Source organism: Hypanus sabinus, chromosome 3, assembly GCF_030144855.1.
Source record: "Hypanus sabinus isolate sHypSab1 chromosome 3, sHypSab1.hap1, whole genome shotgun sequence".
In the NCBI taxonomy this organism is placed as follows: domain Eukaryota; kingdom Metazoa; phylum Chordata; class Chondrichthyes; order Myliobatiformes; family Dasyatidae; genus Hypanus; species Hypanus sabinus.
Genome location: NC_082708.1, coordinates 65,318,125 through 65,345,234, shown reverse-complemented (window position 1 = coordinate 65,345,234; position 27,110 = coordinate 65,318,125). Strand labels below are relative to the sequence as shown.

Below are 27,110 nucleotides of genomic sequence, written 5' to 3'. Positions count from 1 at the left end.
GATTGTCTATGGCATGTAGAAGCTGTATATAGAGTTGTACTGGGAGTAAGCGATGTATAGAGTTGAACTGGATTCTTTCCTAGAAGGGTTAGCCTGCTTTCACAAGTGGGATAAGTATGCATAATTAGCAATTGATTTTCCTACATTTGCAAGAAATTGGGTTAAGTAGTGCCATACTTTTGTGCACTAATTAGTTTTTCATTAAAAATTAATGGTGATGTAAAATCATGGGTTTGGGTTGCAGTCTTCAATGTTCCTTCTGGATCTTGGCCTTGCATGGAAATGTGAAGTGACATTTGTAATCTTCAGTTGTGCCTGTGTGGCATGCAGACAGCATGAACCACTTCTGTAAAGCACTTGACTTCTGCTTTAATGTTAGTCGAATCCCAGTCAATGTATTCAAGTACATATGACAAATAAAATATTTTGGCCAATTGTGACCAATGCTAGTTTCTTTCTCCCACTTCATACAATCACCCACCCTACATTTCATCTCATCACTATTTAGAGGAGAGTATGGTCAGGGTTTAATCTGTGCAGTCCATTCCCTGTGAATGTACTGTGTAATTGGATAGCATAGAATAAGCTTTGTTTTGCATCTAAAACATGTTGCAGGGTTGGGTGAAACAGCTAAAATTGAGTTTTTCCCTGAATTGAACCATTTGTACTTGGTAGTGCTTGATGGGGTCGTTTGGAGGGAAATTTGCCCATCATTTCACATATGCTAGGCATGTTGTTGACAAAACATTTAGAGAAGTAGCTGTGAAATATCGTAACCCCCCCCCCCCCGGGGGGGGGCAGTAGGAATTACTAAAGGGTGATAAACATAAAGGTGATGGGAGTGCTTGGTATCAAGGAGGCAGCTGAGGTGTTACTGACTTAATTTAAGAAATTAATTACTTATAAGTGTTTGGTCTGCAGTGCCTGAAAATTGATTACAATGATCATGTAATCACCTCATCTCTTTCAGAACCAGAAAACACTTCAAGACATGTTTTCTAGCACTTCATAACAAGACAGTGATTGTTGTTTGCCTGCTTCATACAGCATTTCATTGTTAAACCTGGAAGACCCCCTACAGTTGGCGGAGAACTGTTTTTGTCACAGTAAAGGAGGTTCTGAGTATGGTTTTGTGCAAGTTACCATATCAAATAATTAAAGCAATCTGCTCAGCAACAACTCTGATCAAAGGCAAATGGTTGAAATGTCTGAGAATATGGAAGGCACATTGTGCAACATATTTAGAACAATAGAGTTTGCTCTGCTGGTGGACGGGTCAACTTTGCAGGCAATGAATCTTCGCTTCTTGGTTATATTCGCAAGGGGACTAGAAATAGATATGAAAGATGAGTCAATAGTTTAGGTTGTTGAGCAACTTTTCAAAGAGAAGGATATTCTGCCCATCACCGTCCATGCAGCAGATGAGGCAGGGGCAATGACAGTTTGCCACCACGGGTTTATTACTCTCATGAAAAAGCTGTACCTAACATACTGTTAAAAGAAAAAGTTTGTGAACCCTCTACAATTACCTGGTTTTCTGCATTATTTTCTCATAAAATGTGGTCTGATCTTTATCTGGGTCACAATAATAGACAAACAATTTGCCTAAACTAATAACACACTATCAATTGTACTACTTTTCATTAAAACTGAGTACACAATTTAAACAAATCAGAGTTTTTGTTTAAAAAAAGTATGTGAACCTGTGGGGTAATGTCTTCTACAGAAGCTATTTAGAGTCAGATATTCCGATCAATGAGATGAGATTGAAGCTGTGAGTTGAAGAGGTGCCCCGCCTTATTTTAAAAAAAAGACGCGCAGTGCCAGGTTATGGACAGAGCCTGCTCTTCCCAAGAAAGATTTGTTTACGTGCACCATGCCTTGATCAAAACCATGTTCAGAGGACCTTAGAAGAATTGTAGAGATGCACGAAGCTGGAAAAGGCTACTAAAGCTTTTCTAAAGATCTGAGTGTTCATCAGTCCACAGTAAGAGAAATTGTCTACAAATGGAGGAAATGCAGTACTGTTGCTACTCTCTCTAGGATTAGGTATCCTGTAAAGATCACACCAAGAGCACAACATGTAATGCTGAAGGAGGTGAAAAAAAAGCCCAAGGGTAACAGCAAAAGATCTGCAGAAATCTCCAGAACTTGCTAAAGTCTCTGTTGATTGGTGCACTATAAGAAAAACAATGAAAAGAATGGTGTTCATGGAAGGACACCACAGAGGAAACCACTACTCTGCACACCTCAAGTTTCAAGAGACCACCTTGGATGTTCCATAATACTTCTGGGACAATGTTCTGTGGACAGATGAGACAAAAGTTGAACTTTTCACCACTTTTTTTTAAGGAAAAGGCACTGCACACCAACATGAAAACCTCATCCCAGCTGTGAAGCATGGTGGAAGGAGCATCGTGGTTTGGGGCTGTTTTTCTGCCTGGGCTTGGACAGCTTGCGATCGCTGAGGGAACAAAGAATTCAAAATTGTAAAAAGACATTTTACAGGAGAATGTCAGGGTAGTGGTCTGTCACCTGAAGCTTAACAGAAGTTGGATAATGCAACAAGACAATGATCTGAAAGACAAGAATAAATCAACAACAGAAAAGTTGTATTTTGCAATGGCCAAGTTAAGAGTGCAGGCCTTAACTGAATTGAGATGCTGTGACATGACCTTGAAGGCTGTTTGTGCAAGGTATCCCAAAAATATTGATGAACTGAAACAGTTTTGTATGGAAGCATGGTCTAAAATTCCTCCTTGCTGTTGTGCAAGTCTGACTAGCAGCCATAGGAAATGTTTTGTGGAGGTTATTGCTGCTAAAGGAAGTTCTTCCAGTTATTAAGTACAAGGGTTCACATACTTTTTCCAGCCTGGTCTGTGAATGATTAAATAGTATGTTCATTAAAGACCTGAAAAGTACAATTGTGTGTCATTAGTTTAGGCAGTTTGTGTTCGTCTATTATTGTGACTTGATCAGACTACATTTTGTGAGTAATTAACGTAGAATACCAGGTAAAGGCAAGGGGTTTACAAACTTTTTTCCTGCAGTTGTATGTTATAGGCTCACTACCATCAATATCTATTGCTATTTCAATCTATTCAACCTGGTTTCTACCTCCCTACAGCATCACAATGACAAAAATTACTGATGGAGACATACATCCTCTTTTTTTCCCGACCTTCTACAGTCCTTACACAATTGATAGTTTCTTCTCATGCCTTTGCACCTCTTTGACCCAGCTTAATGGAATTAGTCGCACTGGTACTATCCATCATGATTTCCATATCTGCACTAGTGAGGGTGGTACAGTAGCATAGTGTAGGATAGCAATCTCTTCATAGTGCCAGTGATCACTGATCAGGGTTCAGTTGTCTGTAAGAAATCTGTATGTTCTTCTTTGACAGTGTGGGTTTCCTCTCACATTCCAATGTGTGTAGCTCCAGTTAGAGTTGTGGCTGTGCTCTGTTGATGCCAGAAGCTTGGTGACACTTGCAGGCTGTCCCCCGGTACAGTCTCCAGAATACATTGGACATGTATACAAAACTTGTGACAAATAAAGCAAATCTAGTGGCTTGCTGTGGCCCAACTCCTTTGGAGCCATACTCGTATCTTGATCTCTGTCAATGTGTTTCCAAGGGCAAGAATTTCATTTTGAATCATGGATCAGTTTTTGTATGTTACCAGTGACACCCATTTCTACCTCTCTCTTTTGAACAGCATAAAATTGCAGATGTTGAACATCAGAATAAAAGCAGCAAAAATAAAAACTAGGTACTAAGCAGATCTGGAAGCATTTGTGGTGAGAGAATGTTAATGTTCGGTGTTGCTTCTACAAGTACTGCATCTGATATGGCATGAACAATAGTTTCCTTTGGCTAATCACTGGGAAGAGCAAAGACAAAATTTAATGTAAATTCTATGTGCTTGCTGCAGAGCTCCACTGACCTTCATGCCCACAGTCTCGGGTTGAACTACAGTAAAAAAAAAGCTCAGCTTTTCTTCTACCCTATATAGTAATCCTAATGTTTTGGCTCATTGCTTGCTGATTTCAGTACTCCCTTGAAACTTAATGGGCTTGTAGGAAACTTTGTTCTTCAGCGGTGGAAAATATGTTGGTTATTCCTGTTAATACCCTGAAAGTCCAGAAAATCAGTCAATTTGTCATTACCAGAGTCCTCAGCTTGATGGACTAGCAAACTTTTGCTATAGTTTGAGACTTTGGGATCCTACAAAATTAAGCTCTCAATCCAAAAGGGCTGTCTCTTGCTACTTAGTTCAGGCTCTTGCTTATCTTAGCGCAATTTTCTTTCATCTCAGTTTTTAAATGCTTGACTACTTTCTTAGATGACTACTTGTTCAATACTCTTAATTCACAGTTTGCTGAAAATTCTGCTTTAAAAAGTAATTCTTCTACAAACCCTGTTATCATTTGCCTTGCAGATCTTGGTTGACTCTTGATCCGTCAAGCCTAGCAGTGTTCTTAAAATTTTGTCCTCCTTTCTCATGGACTTGCTTTGGTATTTTCTTTTCCAGGTCTTTTCCATTTCTACCATCACCCAGAGCTCATTAAGCTTTGAATGCACACCTCTGTCTTTCACTTTACATTGGCAGTTCTACTATTACTCACTTAAGCCGCAGGCTTAGGAAGTTCATTCCAAAATTCATCAACAGCTTCCTCTTTTTCATGACCTGTCTTAAACATCCATTTTGTATTTTAGTTGCCCGTTTCTTTTTTGACTCTGAAGTACTTGCAGACTGTTAAAGGTAGGGAACAGATTTAAGTTATAAGTCTAATATGTCTAGGAATTCTCATGTAACTCAAAAGCACACTTGAAACTTGAACGGAGATGTAGCATAATTTAATGCTATTTGCTTAAAATGCTATCCAATAATAAATTTACTTTGATTTATTTCTTTAGAAGTACTTTTCCTATTTAAAAGTGTAAATTGCCTAAATTTGGTGTGCTTCCTTGCAGACAGAGATAAAGATTCAAATTTATAAAAGTTTATAATTTTCTAACTAAGTGAAGGCTGTGATATTCACAGTTGTATGATAATATCCACCTTGCATCCCTTCAGTAATGGTGTGAAAGTCTGTTAAACATTCTGAAGAAAAAAGCTTAGAGAGCAAATTATGCTCCTTAGTCAACATGAGTTAGGTTTTCATGTGCTGTTAATAGTGATTATATTTTACAAAAAATTGTTGGTAGTACTGTCTCTGCAGCCCTTAACGTATAGATGTGCCTGCATTTGGCTGCTTGAGAATTCTTGATTTTAACTTTTACCAGGCTGTGTTTTTCACCTTAGTTTTTCAAAATTTACTTTCCTTACCTTTCGTAACCTTTACCTTCTGTGGTTTAGTCTGTAATCTGAAGCCATGACAGGTGGAACAAGGTGAGATGGGAAGTGTAAAGTATATAGCTGTTTTTTTTGTGTGTGTGTTAATTAAACCAGATAAGGGATTGAAACGGGGTCCTTTTTACTTCTCCTTCCCTGCTGGGCTTCATCTGCCCATCATAATCTCTGCTTACCTGATTCCTATTACCTGCTAGCTCCTGCCTCACCCTTCCCCCTTGCTTCTTGATGATGGCTATAGCCCCTTTCCTCCCAAGTCCTGAGGTAGTGTCTATTCTTGAGAGCCTCCAGTATTTTAACGGTTAAAGTGCAGAAATTTGTTAGGCAAAACACCTTTTGAAGTTTATTGCCTTCTAGAATGATTTTTTTTTCTGTAACTGTCTTGTTGGATTCAGTTTATATTCTCATTGCTTCTCATTCTCTCTTTACCATTACATCCCCTTCCTGACCACTTATGCGGTTGCAAGAGTTGAACTGTGCAAATGTAAAATTTGGCATCTGTATGTAGACTTCAGTTAACTTGTCTAAATGAATATTATTTGTATGTGAGCTTGAACCACAGAGTTAAATAGAAGAGAGGTAACACTAAGGTTGATCAGTTTGACATTTACTGAGGATTTCTGATTTGGTTCATTCCCCTTGCAAATGTGCTTTCTAGCTAATGTAACTTTGCTGGTCTTGCCAGTCAATTGAAGAGATCTTCAGCTTGGGTTCTGTACCTTTAAAGAGCCAAGCTATAATTAGATTGTTTAGTTTTCATTATCCTCTTAATCTTATGCATTTAACTGTTCTGAAAGTGTTCTTGCTGTGTTTGTGGTCTTTATACATTCCAGAATTCTTTGGTACAAAGTTTAATTTGATGTGAAGCTTTTCTAGAAGCAGGTTGTATTGTTTTCCAGTTATATTGTCAGAGTTACAAATTACACACTGTGTGCCTTTATGTACCGACTTTAAGCTGTTTCTAAAAAAAACACGGTTATACAAACCATTCAATTTTGTTCTGTACATCATTGGCTTTCAAATTGAGGTTTTTAAATCCTGAGTATCTTACAAATTTTGTAGGTTTTCTTTGGGTTGCCAGACTTTTGATGGGGGGGGGGGGGGGAAGAACCTTGAAAAATATTTTTCTTTTGGGGTACCTAGGGTTGCCTTTCTCCTTATAATCTGGGAAAATTCTTGTACTTTGGTCACTGTCAGATTTTCTACATTTGTGTGCGAGTCTGAATAACAAGTTGATAAATCATTATGTAAACATATAAAATCTAAACTTAAAAAGGTGTAAATTTTGGTGGGGGGGGGAACTTCTTTCTATGCTTGTCATGGAGTCACACAGTACAGAACCAGCCCCTTTGGCCAACTGGTCCATTCCAACCAAAGTTCCCATTTAAGATGGTCCTATTTGCCTGGTTGGCAGAAAACAGTGGGAATAAAGGGATCCTATTCTGGCTGGCTGCCGGTTACCAGTGGAGTCCCACAGGGGTCAGTGTTGGGACCGCTGCTTTTTACGATGCATGTCAATAATTTGGATTACGGTATTAATGGATTTGTGGCTAAATTTGCCGACAATATGAATGTAGGTGGAGGAGCGGGTTGTGTTGAGTTGTGCAAGATACCCTAAAGGTTAACCTCCAGGTTGAGTCGGTTGTGAAGAAGGCAAATGCAATGTTGGCATTCACTTCCAGAGGTATAGAATATAAGATGTGATGTTGAGGCTCTATAAGGCGCTTGTGAGACCACATTTGGAGTATTCTATGCAGTTTTGGGCTCCTTATTTTAGAAAGGATATACTAACATTGGAGGGGGTTCAGAGAAGATTCACGAGAATGATTCCAGGAATGAAAAGTTACCGTATGAGGAGCGTCTGGCAGCTCTTGGGCTGTATTCCCTGGAGTTCAGGAGAATGAGGGGGGATCTCATAGAAGCATTCTGAATGCTAAAAGGCCTGAACAGATTAGGTATGGCAAAGCTATTTCATATGGTAGGGGATTCTAGGACAAGAGGGCACGACTTCGGGATTGAAGGATGTTCTTTTAGAACTGAGATGTGGAGAAATTACTTGAGTCAGAGGGTGGTAAATCTGTGGAATTTGTTGCCACAAGGAGCTGTGGAGGCCAAGACATTGGGTGTATTTAAGGCAGAGATAGAAAGGTTCTTGATTAGGGCATCAAAGCATATGGGGTGAAAGCAGGGGAGTGGGGTTGACTGGAAGAATTGGATCAGCCCATGATTGAATGGCAAAGCAGACTCGATGGGGCGGAATGACCTATTTATGCTCCTATATCTTATGGTCTACATTTGGCCATATCCCTCCAAACCTTTACCATCCATGTACTTGTTTATTTGTCTTTTAAATATTGTTAATATACTCTGATCACTTTTGGCAGTTCATTTCAACTACAGACCATCCTCTTGGATCCTCTTGAAAAGTTTGCCTCTTGGGTTCCCATTAAATCTCTCTCCCTTTACACCTTAAATCTATGCTGTCTGGTTCTTGATTTCCCCCAGCTCTAGGAGAAAGGGTAAGTTTTCACCCTGTCTCTGCTCCTCATGATTATGATTGTTGGAAGAGCTGTTTCTGCTTAAAGAAAACAAAAGTGGCAATGTTTGTCTTGACTTTATCTCAATAAATTTCCCCATGACAATTTATTAGGAAGAAGAATTAAGATTCCATAGATTCCAAATGTTCTCTTTTTAAAAATATCTATTTACAAGATTGGTACAAGATTTAAAAGTACTAATGTGGAAGATTAGAGTGGTTTGGTGGAATTTTGAAGATTTTTATTAATACTGTTACACTTGCAGTGGATAGTCTGTATTCCTATGGTCACAAAAATGTTGAATATTGAGTCCCAATCACTATTTTCTTTGTCACTGTCAGAAAGCTAAAAGTTCAGTTTTATCATTGTAAGTAATTACCCCTTTTCTGATCTTTCAGAAGTTTACCATCTTCCTCAAAACAAAATCAGTCTCTTCCTTTCAGACTAAAAATGGCATTGAAACTTCCACTCAAGATCACAAGTTGATAATCATCATTTGCATCTATTTTGGCATACCTTTGTTATTAGATTATAAAATATAGGAGCAGGATTTGGCTCTTCGACCTATCAAGTTTGCTCTGCCACTTGATCATGGCTGATCCATTTCCCTCTTATCCCCAATCTCCTGCCTTTCCCCCATTACCCTTTATGTCATAACTAATCAAGAATCTGTCAACCTCTTCCTAAATAAACTCAATGATTTGGTGTACAGTCACCTCTGGCAATGAATTTCACAGATTCACAAAACTGCCTAAAGAAAATGGACATCCCTCTATTCTGAGACTGTGCCCTCTGGTCCTAGACTCACCTATCATAGGAAACATCTCCACATTCACTCGATTGAGGCCTTACAATATTCGATAGGTTTCAACGAGTTCCTACCTTATTCTTCTGAATTCCAGTGAGTAGAGACCCAGAATCATTAAACTCTCCTCAAATGACAAACCTTTTTATCCTGGAATAATTTAATATCCCTTCTTGGATAAGGAGCCAAAATTGCTCACAATACTCCAAATAGTGCCTCACAAGATCCTTATAGAACCTCAACATTATCCTTTTATATTCGAGTCCTCTTGAAATGAATACTAACATTGCATTTATGTCCCTGCTAATGACTCAACCTATGAGTTAGCCTTTAAGGAATCCTGCACGAGGGCTCCCAAGTCTCTTTGCAACTCAGATTTTTAATTTTTCTCTCCTTTTAGAAAATAGTGTATGCTTTTATTTCTTCTACTATACATTTCCTGACACTGTATTCCATCTGCCACTCTTTTGCCCATTCTCCTAATCTGTCCAAATCCTTCTGTAGCCTCCCTGCTTCTTCAACACTCTCTGCTTCCTCAACACTACCAAGCTTCGTATCATCCGCAAATTTGGCCTTAAAGCCATCAATTCCGTCATCAAAATCACTGACATACAATGTAAAAGAAGTGGTTCTAACACAGACCCTCATGGAACACCACTTGTCACTGGCAGTCAATTAGAAAAGGCTCCTTTTATTCCTACTCTTTGCATCCTGCTAATCAAATAATATTCTATTCATGCTGGTATCTTTCCTGAAATACCATAGGTTCTTGTTAAGCAGCTTCATGTATGGCACCTTTTTAAAGGACTTCTGAAAATCCAAGTACACAACATCCACTGATTTTCATTTGTCTATCCTGCTTGTTATTTCTTCAAAGAATCCCAACAGATTTTCCCTTAAGAAAACCATGCTGACTTTGGCCTATTTTATTATTTGCTTCCAAGCACCCTGAGACCACATCCTTCACAATCAACTTCAATGTCTTCTCAACCACTGAGGTCAGACCAACTGGCCTATAACTTCCTTTCTTCTGCCTCTCTCCCTTGAAGAGTGGAGTGACATTTGCAATTGTCCAGTCCTCTGAAACCATGACAGAATCTATTGATTCTTGAAAGATCATTACTAATACCTTCACAATCTCTTTAGCCTCCTCTTTGATAACCCTTGGGTGTAGTCCATCTGGTCTTGATAATCTGGTCTATCATCTTGACATCGACACTACTTACATTCTGTCAGTTACTTTGGCCTTTATTTATTTCAAAGGTTACCAATTTATTATAAATTCTAACTGTACCCTAGTTTGTCATTAAAATAAAACTCCAATTTCTGTGTTTGCCACTTCGGTTTAACTATTTTAATATTATCTTGGCAGTCCTTAAACACCATTCTTAAGAAGCACAAGGTCTCTCAAAATACAATGTTTCAAGTTTCATTTACCCATTACCCTGTATGTGGTGATTTTTATTTCTTTCAGATACCACAACTGTTGATACCTGACACTGTATTCCATCTGCCACTCTTTTGCCCATTCTCCTAATCTGTCCAAATCCTTCTGTAGCCTCCCTGCTTCTTCAACACTCTCTGCTTCCTCAACACTACCAAGCTTCGTATCATCCGCAAATTTGGCCTTAAAGCCATCAATTCCGTCATCAAAATCACTGACATACAATGTAAAAGAAGTGGTTCTAACACAGACCCTCATGGAACACCACTTCAACATTCAACATTGCCAACTTACTTAACCTTCAACCTGCTATTGGTTAATGGAGCAGCAGAATTTGGAGTTTCACTGACTGAATACAAATTTTCATCTGGACAGATTTTATTGTTTTGAAAAAATTCCATTGGAAAAGTCATTGGGGAAAGCTGAAAATTTCAGAACATATTTATCAAAAACAGTATTTACTACTTTGTATTTTGCTTCCTCACCATTTCATACTCCTGCTCTGACTTTTCAATGGCTTGCTTTAATTCTCTACTGAACTAGGAATTCTCTTGAAGCAGTCTCAGGTGAGCATGATTTGCAATTTTGTGCCTTGTGAGCTGGGTAATGAGACCAATGAAACAAAAAAGTACATTTCAGAGAAGCTCAAATTGCATATCAATTAGCATCTATGGAGGCAAAAGGATAGTTAGCATTTCAGCCGAGACCCAGCACTGTATCTAAGAATGTAGGGAGAAGATGGCCAGTGTAAAGAGATAGGGAGAAGGGCTAGGTGGAGGATGGGAGGATGGAGTTTATTGACGGAGGCTGGTGAGTAACAAGTGAAAACAATGGCGGCGAAGATGGGAAGATATAGGGCCTGGAAGGGAATGGGAAGCTAGAAATAAGGTTGGAGAAGCACCAGTGTTCTTTGCTCTTTGATTTGCTTCCATTTATCACCTGTCAGCCTCCATCTCTACCTTTCCCCTCCTCTCCCCTCCATGCACTTGGTTCCAGGCACCCTGAAACCACGTCCTTTACAATTAACTTCAACGTTTTCTCAACCACTGAGGTCAGACTAACTGGTGTATAACTTCCCTTCTTTTGCTTCTCTCCCTTGAAGAGTGGAGTGACATTTGCAATTTTCCAGTCCTCTGGAACCATGGCATTTGCTCTTCATCCCTTGTCTGATTCCACCTATTGCCAACCAGCCTCTGTGTCGCCCCCCCCTTCTCATTTCAACTTTATACTATTATCTCCATATGATCTGTTCTGATACAAGATCTCTATTCAAAATGTTAGCCAGCCCGTTGCTTCCACAGATGCTGCTTGATCTGCTGAATCTTCCAGCTATTTTGATTTTTTGCTCCTGATTCCAGTATCTCTAGTGCCTGAGTCTCCAATGAAACTAGACTGCCTCACAGATGTGGTCTGGTAATGTCTAACAGAACAGACATCTGTGTGGTTTGTGAGGTCATAGATACTTCCACTGCACATTCAGGGCTTCTTTGGTCTATATTCTCAGACTGAATGTTTATCATGTTGAGTCATGGGTAAAGGTTCCAAAGAGCCAGTGGAGATAAAAACATAGAAAACCTACAGCACAATACAAGCCCTTTGGCCCAGATGCTGTGCCAAACATGTAGTTACTTTAGAAATTGTCTAGGGTTACCCATAGCCCTCTATTTTTCTAAGCTCCATGCACCTATCCAATAGTCTCTTAAAAGACCCTATTGTATCCACCTGCACAACTGTTGCCCGGCAGCCCATTCCACGCATTCACTACTCTCTGCATTAAAAAAAACTTAACCCCTGACATCTCTTTTGTACCTATTTTCAAGCACCTTAAAACTGTGCCTTCTCATGCTAGCCATTTCAGCCCTGGGAAAAAACTCTGACTATCCGCATGATTAATGCCTGTCATCATCTTATATAGCTCTGTCAGGTCACCTCTCATCCTCCGTCACTGGTGTAATGTTATTTTAAAATACATCATGGCTGCACTCGGAGAGGACATCTTGGAGGGTTCACTTGGGAATAGAAAGGTACATCACTCTGAAGTAGGCCTGGAGAATGAGCCTGGCTGGGTGATTGAAGTTTCAGTGGGAAGGCATGTTTAGAAGAGTTGTCATAAGTTTTCAGATAGTCACAGATGAAAATAAGATTAAACCTTGCTTGGGTTAGGGTAGTTATAGACTGGAGGAAGGCTAATTACAACAATATTAAGCAGAAGTTGGGAAGATTAAAACTACATCTTTAGAGACAAGTCCATGTCTGATGTGGAAGGCCAGCTGGTTAAAATTTGAGACCAGTGTGTTTCTGTGAGAATGAAAGATGAGGATGACAAACTTCGGTAACCCTCGATGATAGATGCTCTAAGTTCAGACAAAAAGGAAAAGGAAGCATCTGTGAGGTTTAGGATGCTGAAATCGGGCAAGGCTCATTAGGGAAAATAAAGGAAGCAGGAAAGAAATTGAATGGTACTGGGAGGCTTTAAAGGAACCATGAAATATACTTGCAGCTAGAATTAAGGAAATCCCAAAAGGGAGCAAGAGGATACCTAAGAGAAGGGCAGGACTTCTGAAGGACAAAGATGGGAGTTTGTGCATGGAACCAGAGAAAGTGGGTAAACTCCTTTTGAGTAGTTTGCATAGGCATTTATTAAAGGCATAGATGATGAGATAAGGAAGTGTATATGTTAATGCAGGTAGTCCCCGAGTTACGAACGTCTGACTTACGGACAACTCGTACTTACGAACCGAGGAAGGAGAACGCTGTCCGCCATTTCAAGTCAGATCGTGACGTTGTCCACCATTTTAAGTCGGATTGCGACGCTGTCTGCCATTTTAAGTTGTTGCTGTTGACACTGTTGAGTGTGTAACTTTGTATTTGGCTTAAATTTTTCTTAGTAAGGTTCACCCTGACCCTGCACCCCCCCCCCCCCCCCATAAATTTTTATTTTTCAGAGGACCAATTTTGTCCCTTGCAGTCCTTTTGCATTTGCAGATTTATTTTTTGATTTTGGAGGTTAAACCAAGAACAAAGTACATAGTAAATGCCAAGGCCCATAGGAACATTGTTGAACAGAGGGTTCTTGTGCAATCCATAGTTCCCTAAACAAGGCAACACATGATAAGGTGGTTTAAAAATGGCATGTGGTATGATTGCATTGATCAGTTGTAGTACTGAATGTAAAAATTGAGAAGTCATGATGTTGCTACTTTTTGGACACATTTGAAGTATTGAATACCAATCTGGTTGCCACAGTAGTAAATATATGGAGGCTTTGGCAATGGTGCAAAAGTAGTTTACTAGGATGTTGCATGGACTGGAGTTATAAGGAGCTAATTAGCTGTAAGGGCATCTTTAGGGGGTGGTGTCTCAAAAAGGCAGCGTCCATTATTAAGGACCTCCAGCACCCAGGGCATGCCCTTTTCTCACTGTTACTATCAGGCAGGAGGTACAGAAGCCTGAAGGTACACACTCAGTGATTCAGGAATAGCTCTTCCTCTCTGCCATTCGATTCCTAAATGGACATTGAATCTTTGGACACTACCTCACTTTTTCTTTCCGTTTACAATGTTTCTGTTTTTGCACATTAATAAATCAATTAATTATTAATTAATCAATTTATTAATTTAATAAGTCTATTCAATATACGCAATTGATTTATTTTGTTTTCCTCTTCTAGATTATGTATTGCATTGAACTGTTAAGTTAACAAATTTCAAGTCACATGCTGGAGATAATAAGCCTGATTCTAATTCTGAGGAGAGGTTGAAAAAAGATGGATTGTTTTGGCTGGAGTGTCAGAGGCTAAGAGGACACGTGTATAAATTATGAGAGACATGGGGTGAATAGCCAGGATCTTTCTCAAAGGAAGTAAAAATTAAATATTGGAGAGTATAGCTTTAAGGTGAAAGGGAAAACAATTTAATAAGATTTTTGTGTTTTAACAAATATATATATTTATAGAATAACTGGTGCCTGGGATATGCTGCCACTGAAGGATGGATGTAGAAGCTGTTATGGTGATAGTTAAAGCATTTACATAGACACAGGGACAGGCAAGGAATAGAGGATATGGACCATGTGTAGACATATAGAATTGGTTTAAATTGGCATCATAGTCAGTGCAGACATGGTGGGGCTGAAAAACATGATCAATGTTCTGTTGCTTATATTCGAAACATCGTTCAGTTATTGATGCACAAGCATTGGTGCTTACGTGTTTTAAAGTTAGAATTCTCAATTTTAAGTTGTTACTTTGTAGTTAGATGCATAAGCATTTGTTAAAAAGCACAGATTTCAGTAACAGTTGAAAATTTTTGTTAGCTACAACTATTTGAAATTTTGTGCTCTCCTTGAATTTTGCAGTGAGTGGCTTTTTCCTTAAAGGTAAAAACATTGTGTTTTGTTTTATTGGGATCATAACCAAAATTTTAACAAGTTCTATTTTAAACTTGAAAATGACTGGTGTAAGTCTTTAATTGTGAATTTGATTTCAGTGTGGCATTGTGATATGATTGCTAAGGCCACAGCTCCCTTCAAGTGGCTGCACAGTTCTAAAAGATAGCATGCTTGACTTTATTAGGCGATGCATTGAGTTCAAGAGTCAGGAAATTTTGTTGGAACTTTATACAACTTTGGTTAGGCCACATCTGGAGTATGACGTTCAGTTCTGCTTGCTCTATATAGGAAGGATGTGGAGATTTCGGAAAGGATGCAGAAGAGGTTGACCTTGATTCTGCCTGGATTAAGTGGCATGTGCTATGTGGAGATGTTGGACAAACTTCGGTTATTTTCTCAATGAAGTGATGGAAGCCAGGTGGAGACCTGATAGAAATTCATAAGATTATCAGAGGCATCAATATACGGCTGGTATATTTTTTCCCCCCAAGGTTATAGTGATTAATACTGGAGGGCATGCATTTAAGGTGAGATAGGGTAAGTTTAAAGGAGATGTGTGGGGCAACTGTAATTACACAAAGTGCTAAGTATTTTGAATGCACTGGAAGCAAATACAAAAGAGGCATTAAAAGGTTTGTAGATAGGCACATCAATATGCAGAGAATGGAGGGATATTGACTTTGTATAGGCAGAAGGGACATTGTAGTTAGATGTTTAATTAGTTCAGTACTGCAATATGGGCCAAAGAGCCGGTTCGTGTACTGTTCTAATCTTAAACCTATTGAAAATGCATTTGGGTGTCCACTGCTTGGCATTAATGTTATGACATTATTTTGCTTTGAGATGCTCTTCAATAACTGCTCTGTTCTTTTACAGATCTGATTCAGTGTACAAATGAAATGAATGTAAACATACCTCAGCTGGCGGATAGCCTTTTTGAAAGAACTACTAATAGCAGCTGGGTGGTGGTATTCAAGTCTCTCATCACAACCCATCAAATGATGGTTTATGGAAACGAGGCAAGGTTTTTAGAAAATGCTGTGGTTATTAAGCAAAATAGATATATGTTGTGTATTTAAAATTCAGTCTATTTTTGACTCATTAAACATCAGAAGCATTATACTCTGGAAATGTTTATTTCTTGCACATTTCACATCCTATCAAGTATATTGCCTTTCATGTCTGAGGTAATACAAAGCGTAGACAAACTCATTAATTTTATTTGAAGATTTTGCTTTTTGTGGAAATCACATTAGCCCTAAATGAGGGAGATTTATTTTTGCTGAAGCTATTCAACCTCAAACCTTTTATGAAATGCCTCCAAAGTGAATATATTGTCTCTTGAAATTATATGCAGAAGTGTTGTCACCCCAGATTGTACAATTGTGGGCAAGTTTTCCCTACTGTACATTCCAATCACCTTGCCTTCTAAGTAATACAGATGCCCTGCCCTGTATTTTGGCCATTAAAATGATGGAAATTTGCAATTACAGAATTCACAAATCACTACAGAATAAAAGTTGGGATACAGGATAAACTTCACTCTTTTTTTTCAACATGTGTTTCTTGATGCAAACACAAGTGACACAGAAAATTGTGATGTAGAGTGATTAAATGTTTCTTGCCTCCCTCCTCGAGCCATGATATGGGGTTGCTTGTAACTGAAGTTCGAAGTAAATTTATTAAAGTACATTTGTCACCATATACTACACTGAAGTTAATTTTCTTGTGGGCATTTACAGTAAATACGAAGAAACACAATAGAATCAATGAATTACTACACTCAAAGATGAGCACACAACCAATATACAAAAGATACCAAATACCAAACTTCAAAATAAAACAAAATAATAAGTAAAAATTATCGAAAGCGAGTTGTAAAGTCCTTGAATGTGAGTCCATAGGTTGTGGAATCAGTTCAGCGTTGGGGTGAATGAAGTTACCCACTATATCTATGCCAATATGCTTTTTCTCTACATTGCCTGGATCTGTGTACAGCAAAACAGTTTCTCTGTTTAACTAATACTTTGCTTTTCTGTTCTTCTCTCCAAAGTAAATGTTAGTTTATCCTCATTCTCTGTTCTCTGTCCAGATTTTAGTCTGCTTATTTGTATCCTTTTTCAACTTCTCTCAACTTGCCTTTTTTACTTAGCTTCATTTCATCAAATTTGTGTAAAATATTCACTAGTTTGATTTTAAAGTAGATTGTGAATAGTTAAGGGTTCCAATCCTGAGTATAGATGTTTGTAAAATCATTAAGGGAAATTGTGTAATAATTTCATAACTTGTAAACTTGCAACAATATGAAGAGTTTTTATGCATGTCCCTCTTTATAGAAAGTTATTAATGCAGTATTTTTTTTATTTGTTTAGCGTTTTATCCAGTACCTAGCTTCAAGAAACACCTTGTTCAACTTGAACAATTTTTTAGATAAAAGTGGATTGCAAGGTGAGTGAATTTCACTTTAGAATTCTCTTTTTTTTCCTGTTTTCTTTGTATTTGTAAACAGAAATGTGCAATTAAATCCTGATAATCTGTCAACACTCTGGACTCTAATGTTGAATTGGCAGATTTTCTATAATTTCTATCAATATCACAATGCTTTTAATTGATTTTTAAATTTAATAACTTTTCAAATGAACAAGGTATGCTTCAGAAAGATCATGGGGCCCTGAAAAGAAAGCATGTCTAACGTCACTCAGTGATCTGAATTTGAGTAATCGGCTGCAACAAATAATCTACTGGAGGAACACAAGGAGTTTAAGTAGCATCCTTATAGGGAAGAAGGAAGAGGGGCGGTGAAGAATTGTTGATAATTCAAGTCGAAATACAGGCAGTCCCCAAGTTACGAACATCTGACTTACGGACAACTCATACTTAAGAACTGAAGAAGGAGGACGCCATCCGCCATTTTAAGTCGGATTGCGACACCGTCTGCCATTTTAAGTTGTTGCCATTGACACTGTGTTGAGTGTTTAACTTTGTATTTGGCTTATATTTTTCTTAGTAAGATTCACCCTGACCCCGCCCCCCCAGTTCTGGTCGGCTGGTGGCACAGTGAGATCAGCGCCAGACTCGAGAACGGTGGTTTCCGAGTTTGATACAGTGACGGACCGCTCTCGTGCTGGATTGATGTCGATCCAGTGACTCCCGTACCATCCGTACCGGGTTGATATCAAGCTCGCAACTCCACATCGTAAAAAAACCCACTGCCACCACCAATTTAAATTCCCATGCGGAATATTGTGGAGGATCAAATACCCAACCCCAGCACAGCCCCCACTTGTCCCATTTAACCTATCTCAGTGCGTGGTCCTTAAGACCTAGCAGACCTCGGGAGCCGGCACAGTTCAGGACCCACCGCCCGCTGTGTTTCTGCTTCATTGATGGGAAGCAATCGTGATTGACAATAAAGTGGAAATAATAAAGCATTTGGAAAGAGGTGAAACACAGTCAGTCATTGGAAAAGTGTGAGGCTACAGTCGATCAATGATCAGAACAATTTTAAAGGATAACGAATAAAGTGAGAATAATGGAGCATGTGAAAGACCCTGCCCCGATGAAAGCTACAATTATTACTAAGCAACGCAGTGGTTTAATGATTGGAATACATACGTTTCTTAAGTGTTTTATATGCATAGAAAGGTAAAATATATACTATATACTAAGAGAAACGTTTGACTAACTGACGCTAAATAATACCGGATGTACTTATTCTGATTTACATTCAAATCTGACTTAAAGACAGACTCGGGAATGGAACTCGTATGTAACCCGGGGACTGCCTGTACTGCATTAGGACTGAGGACTTACTTCCTCCAGCTGATTGTATGTTACTCCAGATTCCTGCTCCTTTAGTCTCTTGTATCTCTTTGAATACGTAATGGTGAATTTGTTTTAAACACGGTGAAGAAATAACTGTCTAAAGATGATTTTCCAGTTTTAATTAAACTGGTAAGCTATTATGCAAGAACATTTGATTCTTCTTTCTTTTTCTTTTTTCAATCTTTTTATTGATTTAAAAAAATGTATATAAAGAGGAGAATATCCCTGGTACTTATGTCAATATCAGTACGTACAGAAGGTAAAATAAACAATATCAGAATAACACAGTGTTGATCTACAAAGTATAAATTTGATATAGAATGTATAATTCTCATCAATTTATGAAGAAAGGAAGGACTATTAGAAATTTTTATATAAAAAAAGAAGAAAAAAAACCACTGTTCTGAATAGGGAAAAAAGGACTGGGCAGTCCATCCTGAGAGAAAAACCAAGAGAAGAGAGACTCCCTGATCAAATCCAAGGTTCTGAAAAAATAGCTGGAAGAGAATCGGTACAAAAATCAGATCATATGAAAATATTGAATAAAAGGTCACCAGATTCCTTCAAATTTAAAGGATGTATCCAATGTCCGACTTATTTTCTCTAGATTTAAACAGGACATGATAGAGGAAAGCCAATAAAAAGCGGTAGGAGTGTTAGGATCCTTCCATTTAAGTAAAATGGCTTTCTTAGCCAATAAGGTTGAAAAGGCTATCATCCGCTGAGCGGAAGCAGGAATATATCCTGCTTCGAATGGAATAATCCCAAAAATAGCTGTAAATAAATTTGGTTGTAAATCTAGATCCAGCACTTCTGATAAGGTTTTAAAAACTTTCCAAAAATTCTTCAACTTTATGCAAGACCAAAACATGTGAGTTAAAGTGGCTAGCTGAGTGTTACATTTGATTTTTCATTAGTTGTCTAATTTTGTCAAATTGTACAAGCCTACAAGAATTTTTTTGGTATTATTGAGGTACAAAGTTTTAGGATTCAATATGTAATTTGTTATGCACATTTATGCAACAGATTTAATCCTCTGTAAATTAAACAACCATTATCTCGCTCCCTCACCCACAAACTTATATTAACTACTTGTTGTATTACATTCTGGTGTCAAAATGTATATTTATAGAGGTGTTGCATTCCTAGAAAACTATCCTTATTATGATTTTCCATAATATAAACCAATTTTTCCAACTGAATCTCGTATTGAATGTGGAGGTGCAACCTGACACAAGCTTTTCTCTCAACTATAATGCTGCTGTGGTTGTGTAGTGTATAGGCAAGGGAATTCTGATTGTAGAAGTGAAATTTGGTAGGCAGAAGAGAAAGAAGAGTTTTAATTAAGTAGAAGCGAATGTTACATAGTTTGATTACAGTACAGTTGTAGAAGCATCAATAGAAGAAACTGTATTGTCACTTTCTGAAGTAGTTCTTTTAATGACCTCTGTTTTTGTTTTAATCATGCATTTTCTATGTCAAATTATTTGGTGGTGATTTATGAATCACCTGCACCTCTGTAACAAGAGGATACACTATTTGAGAAAGAAAAGGACAGATTCTTTAGGATTCTACAGGCAGGCAATTGGTTCATGGAGGGAACATAATTTATCGCAAGCAAAGTTTTAGGCTGCGGTGAAACATCTAGAATGGAACTGTGCAGAGGGATTTACAAAATGCTAAATAACAATCGGAAGAGAATGATGTCAGTTGTGCTCTGAGGATGCAGAGGAAATGATAAGGCATTGTATTGTTTGCAGTTTTAGGTAAGCTTGCTAAAATACTTCATGAAAGACTCAGTTCCATTTTTTTGTCTCTTTGAAGCTAATTTCAGAAAGAGTGTTCCATTCATTACCTCTATTGCTTTATTTTGTGTTGCTGGCTGTAGTCTGATTTCCAACTGCAGATCTATTTATTTTATGCACTGGGGGGCTGGGGGGGGGGAACTTGCACATCAGTATTTGGCAATTATTTATAGATAGTCAAGAATGTAAAGATTTTGCATTAGGTGCTATTTATTTCATAACATTGTGTTCTTGTGTTTAAGGTTATGATATGTCTACATTCATCCGGCGCTATAGTAGATACCTGAACGAAAAGGCAGTTTCGTATAGGCAGGTTGCTTTTGACTTCACGAAGGTGAAACGAGGGTAAGGACTACTAATAATCATGAATTGTTGTGATATCACCCAACTTTTTATAATGTATACAGAGGTAGATGTTGTTCACTAAGGACTAACATGAATCATATTTCATTTGATCAATATCCACTTGGATGATTCTAATTGAATATCATACATAAATGATAGCAAACAAATCCTGTGCTACTTAGCTGCTGGATTTCTCCCATTAATTGTTTCTTTTGCAGTGATTTGTCATCCCAACAGTTTGCTTGTGGGTGCTGGAGACAATGCATTTGCTGTTTCCACATCCATCCAAATAGAACACTGCTGTGCTATGTTTATGGCTTTGAGAATCTTAAGAAAATTATAAGATTCAAGAAACACTTGTTCCAGAGGATTTTGGAGGACCTTGTCATCAATGCCAGACTACACTCTCAGATGAAGTACACATTGAGATTTTTTTTTCAGAGCCAGTCAGGTTCAGTTATGCATAGAAAATTGATGGCAGTAATTAAAATCAGTGCAGAATCTGGAACATGAGTCGTTAATTGAATTTCTGATCTTGAAGACAAATAACTTCTCCACTGTTTCCAGCCGAGGTCAATGGGTAATGATCAGTATTCAAATATATGTATAGCTTGCACTCCCTATATTCCATCCCAGATTCCTAGGGATGCAAAGGTTATAAACAAACACCTCATGAATCAAAGATTGTTTTTATTAATCAAAAGGCATGTCTAGAGTGATGGGGGTCCTTAATGGGAGATGCCACATTTTGGAGGCATTGCCTTTTGAACATACCCTCGATGTTGGGGAGACTAGTGCCTATGCTGGAGCTGGCTGACTTTCAGACTTCATACACTTTTTTTCTGATCCTGTGGTCTCTCCATACCAGACAGTGATGTAACCAGTTAGACTGCTCTCCACAGTATATCTGTAGAACTTTGCACACATCTTTGATTATATACCAAGTCTCCTTAAACTTCTAATAAAATATAGCAGTTGTTATGCCTTCTTTGTAACTGCAGCAATATGTTGGGCCCATGATAGATCCTCAGAGATAATGACACCCAGGAATTTTTAACTATCATCCTTTTCATTGCTGATCCCTCAATGAGGACTGGTGTGTACTCCTTTGTTTTTTTTTTCACCCCCCCCCTTTCAGAAGTCGTTCCAGAAGACACCCCTCTATCCTGAGGCTGTGTCCTCTTGTCCTAGCCTCCCCAACCATGGGAAACATACTTTCCACATCTACTGTCTAGGCCTGTCAACATTCGAAAGGTTTCAATGCGATCCGCCATCATCCTTAAAATTCCAGTGAGTACAGACCCAGAGCCATCAAACATTCCTCATATGATAACCCTTTCAATTCTGGAATCATTCTTGTGAGCCTCCTCTGGACCCTCTCGAATACCAGCACATCTCTTCTAAGATGAGTCCAAAACTGTTCACAATTCTCAAGGTGAGGTCTCACCTGTGCCTTGTAAAGCCTCAGCATCACATCCCCACTCATCTGTTCTAGGCCTCTTGAAATGAATGCTAACATTGAATTTGCCTTCCTCATCACCGACTCAACCTGCAAGTTAACCTTCAGGGTGTTCTGTACAAGGTCTCACAAGTCCCTCTGTATCTTAGATTTTTGGATTGTCTCCCCATTTAGAAAATAGTCTGCACATTTATTTCTACCCTCAAAAGTGCATGACCATGCATTTTCCAACACTGTATTTCATTTGCCACTTTCTTGCCCATTCTCATAATCTAAGTCCTTCTGCAGCATACCTGTTTCCTCAACACTACCTGCCCCTCCACCAATCTTAGTATCATCTGCAAACTTGGCAACAAAGCCATCTATTTCATCTAAATCATTTATATACAGCATTAAAAAAAAATTGCTCCCAACACTGACCCCTACAGAACACCACTAGTCACTGGCAGCCAACCAGATGAGGATCTTTGCTACCCCACTTGCTACCTTCTCCAATCAGCCAATGCTTTAACCATGTTAGTAACTTTCCTGTAATACCACTGGCTCTTAATTTGGTAAGCATAAGCAGCCTCATGTGTGGCACCTTGTCAAAGGCCTTCTGAACGTCCAATTATACAACATCCACTGCATCCCTATGATCTATCCTACTTGTAATCTCAAAGAATTCCAACAGGTTAATCAGGCAGGATTTTCCATTAAGGAAATCATGCTGACTTTGTACTATCTTGTCCTGTGTCACCAAGTACTCCATCACCTCATCCTTAACAATTGACTCTTTACATCTTCCCAACCACTGAGGTCAGGCTAACTGGTCTATAATTTCCTTCCTCCTAGAGTGGAGTGACATTTGCAATTTTCCAGTTCTCTGGCTCCATGCCAGAGTCCTGATTTTTGAAAGATCATTGCCAATGCTGCCACAATCTGTAATGCTACCTCTTTCAGAACCCTAGGGTGCAGTTCATCTGGTCCGGGTGGCTTATGTACCTTTTATGTCTTTCAGCTTTTTGAGCACCTTCTCCCTTGTAACAGTAACTGCACACCCACTTCCCTTCCTTCACACACCAGAACATCTGGCACACTGCTAGTGTCTTCCACAGTGAAGACTGATGCAAAATACTCATTTAGTCAATCAACCATCTCCTTATCCCGTTATTATTTCTCTTGCCTCATTTTCTAGCAGTCCTGTGTCCACTCCTATCTTTTTTTTTTACATACTTGAACAAGCTTTTACTTTTCACTTTGATATTATTTGCTAGCTTGCTTTTATTCATCTTTCCCCTTCCAATGATTCTTTCAGTTGCTCTCTGGAGGTTTTAAAAACTTCCCAATCCTCGATCTTCCCACTAATTTTTGCTTTGTTGTATGCACTGCCTTTTGTATGAGCATTGTAAAGAGTTGACCAGTTCATAAACCACCTGCTCACCTGCTGTCTCTGTACTATTTCCTCTGTGGTTCTCTTGTTGGCCTAATTTGCCACTTTGGAGCCAATAAAACAGAAGTGGAAGTACGTCATCTTCAATACTGAGGGATATAATAGTTACTTAATAGTTTTGTGCAACTGGAGAGTAGAAGTTCCATAAATAAGTCACTAAAGCTGAACAATGTATGCAAGTTCACAATCACTTAACCTCCAAGGAAAGAATAACAAAAAACATTCTGTATTTTATTTACTGGATTTGGAGAGAACAGAATATTTTGAATATAGTAAGTTTCATCTATTACTGCCCTTTATGCTGTAAAAAGTGAGAGACATGCCGTTTGACAATAATTACTTGGAATTTTTGTATCCTGAAATGTTTGACCTGTTTTTGCCTTTGGCAATACTATATCAGTTTCGTACTGCAGAAGCAGCTTATTTTCGGCAAATAAGTCCTCCTGGGGTCTTGTAGCAAGATTAGAAGATTGCCTATTATTTCTTAAAGAATTGGTTGGCTTAACCACAGCAGTAATATAGAAGCTTTAGCTATATTTCTTTAGGGGATTCCAGCTTGCACTGATTTAATCGGATTAGTTAGTGTGCTCTTATTATTTTCTGCTATTTGGTCAAATGTGCTGAAGTACAGTGACTGTCTTGTCTCCAGACTGTTCATACAGATGAAATCATTACATGGTGCATTGATACGGTATAAGGTAAAACAGTAACAGAAGGACGAATTAAGTACATAGTCTACAGAGTAGATGAAATCCATGTACACAATAAAGTGCCAGGTCATAACAATGTAAGATTGTGAGGTGAAGGGTCCATCTTGTCATGTGAGGTAACCCTTGAATGTCTTATTATAATTGGGTAGAAGTTGTCCTTCACCATGGTAGTGTGTGCTTTCAGGCTTTTGTATTTTCTGCTTGTGCGACAGGAGAGAAGAGAAATTTCAGGAGGAATGGGGTCTTTGATTATGCTGGCTGCTTTGCTGAGTCCATGGAGGGGAGGCTTGTTTCCATGATGTGCTGAGTTACATCTCTGCATTTTCTTTTGGTCACAGGCAGAACAGTTGCCAATCCAAGCCATGATGCATCTCGATAGGATGTTTTCTAGGTGCATTGGTAAAAATTGATGGGGACATGCCAAATTTCTTGAGGCTGCCGAGGAAGTAAAGGCATTGGTCATGGCACCTGAGTGGATGGACCAGAACCAACTATTTGTAATGTTCACTCCTAGGAACTTAAAGCTCTCAGTGCTCTTGCCCACAGATTCAGTGATGAAGACAGGAGTCTGTGCACTCCTCCTCTTCCCCCTCCCCACCCTCTGGTCCATTTCCTGAAGTCAAGGACCTGTCCTTTTGTTTTGATGACTTTGAGGGAAAGGTTGCTGTTATGATATCATGTTATTTGCAAACTTGTAGATGGAATTAGAGAAGAATTTGGTTGCACAATTATGAGTGGAAGGAGCAGAGTAGGGGCTGAGGATGCACCCTTGTAGAGCACCGGTGTTTAGAATATCTGTGATGGTGGTGTTTCTGCCTATCCTTATTATGATCTGTTGGTCAAGAAGTTATGGATCCAGTTACAGAAAGTGGTGTTGACTCCCGGGGTGCACAGTTCTCCGTTAAATTTGCTTTGAATAATAATATTGAAGGTGGAGATGTAGTCAATAAACAATAGTCTAGTGTGAATAACATACAAAAATTGCAGGAAGAACTCAGCAGGCTGGGCCCACTGAGATCCTCCAGCATTTTGTGTGTGTTGCTTGGATATCCGGCATCTGCAGATTTTCTCTTGTTCGTAATTAGTCTAATGTAGATGTCTTTATTGTCCAGATGCTCTAAAGATGAACATAGGGTGAGGGAGGTGGCTTCATCCACAGGCTTGTTTTAGTGTTGTGCAACTTGCAGCTGTGGTTTGAGGCTGTCTGGGAGGCTGGAGCTGATGTGTGCCCTGACCAGTCTCTCAAAGTACTTCATGATGGTTGATGTCAGAGTCACTGGGTGATAGTTAAGGCACATTACCACCTTTTCCTTGGGTACTGGGATGATAATGGTGGTCTTAAAGCAAGTAGGGACCTCGGATTGAAGTAATGAGAGATCTAAAAACAACTGCAAATACCCCTCACAGACAAGAGAAAATCTGTAAATGCTGGAAATCCAAGCAACACACATACACACGCACACACGCACCACCACCACGCACCACCACCACGCCCCACCACCACGCACCACCACCACCACGCACCACCACCACCACGCACCACCACCACCACGCACCACCACCACCACGCACCACCACCACCACGCACCACCACCACCACGCACCACCACCACCACGCACCACCACCACCACCACGCACCACCACCACCACCACGCACCACCACCACCACGCACCACCACCACCACGCACCACCACCACCACGCACCACCACCACCACGCACCACCACCACCACGCACCACCACCACCACGCACCACCACCACCACGCACCACCACCACCACGCACCACCACCACCACGCACCACCACCACCACGCACCACCACCACCACGCACCACCACCACCACGCACCACCACCACCACGCACCACCACCACCACGCACCACCACCACCACGCACCACCACCACCACGCACCACCACCACCACGCACCACCACCACCACCACGCACCACCACCACCACGCACCACCACCACCACGCACCACCACCACCACGCACCACCACCACCACGCACCACCACCACCACGCACCACCACCACCACGCACCACCACCACCACGCACCACCACCACCACGCACCACCACCACCACGCACCACCACCACCACGCACCACCACCACCACGCACCACCACCACGCACCACCACCACGCACCACCACCACGCACCACCACCACGCACCACCACCACGCACCACCACCACGCACCACCACCACGCACCACCACCACGCACCACCACCACGCACCACCACCACGCACCACCACCACGCACCACCACCACGCACCACCACCACGCACCACCACCACGCACCACCACCACGCACCACCACCACGCACCACCACCACGCACCACCACCACGCACCACCACCACCACGCACCACCACCACCACGCACCACCACCACCACGCACCACCACCACCACGCACCACCACCACCACGCACCACCACCACCACGCACCACCACCACCACGCACCACCACCACCACGCACCACCACCACCACGCACCACCACCACCACGCACCACCACCACCACGCACCACCACCACCACGCACCACCACCACCACGCACCACCACCACCACGCACCACCACCACCACGCACCACCACCACCACGCACCACCACCACCACGCACCACCACCACCACGCACCACCACCACCACGCACCACCACCACCACGCACCACCACCACGCACCACCACCACCACGCACCACCACCACCACGCACCACCACCACCACGCACCACCACCACCACGCACCACCACCACCACGCACCACCACCACCACGCACCACCACCACCACGCACCACCACCACCACGCACCACCACCACCACGCACCACCACCACCACGCACCACCACCACCACGCACCACCACCACCACGCACCACCACCACCACGCACCACCACCACCACGCACCACCACCACCACGCACCACCACCACCACGCACCACCACCACCACGCACCACCACCACCACGCACCACCACCACCACGCACCACCA

At 40.5% G+C, this 27,110-nt stretch overlaps 1 protein-coding gene across 35 annotated transcripts in view; it reads left to right on the top strand.

The window, feature by feature from the left end:
• Positions 1–27,110, top strand: part of picalma (phosphatidylinositol binding clathrin assembly protein a) — a 136,743-nt gene that overhangs the window by 31,680 nt on the left and 77,953 nt on the right. For 33 of the 35 annotated variants that reach the window (XR_009511194.1, XR_009511193.1, XM_059964551.1 and 30 more), the window contains 3 exons: positions 15,410–15,552; positions 16,906–16,981; positions 20,406–20,508. Coding sequence is in view for 33 of the 35 variants with exons in the window: in XM_059964551.1 (XP_059820534.1) it covers positions 15,410–15,552; positions 16,906–16,981; positions 20,406–20,508 (322 nt within the window). In the remaining 2 variants the exon portion in view is untranslated. Of the gene's footprint in view, positions 1–14,821; positions 14,952–15,409; positions 15,553–16,905; positions 16,982–18,277; positions 18,362–20,405; positions 20,509–27,110 lie in introns of those variants that run through there. The other 2 variants (XM_059964563.1, XM_059964574.1) reach the window with 2 other exon arrangements.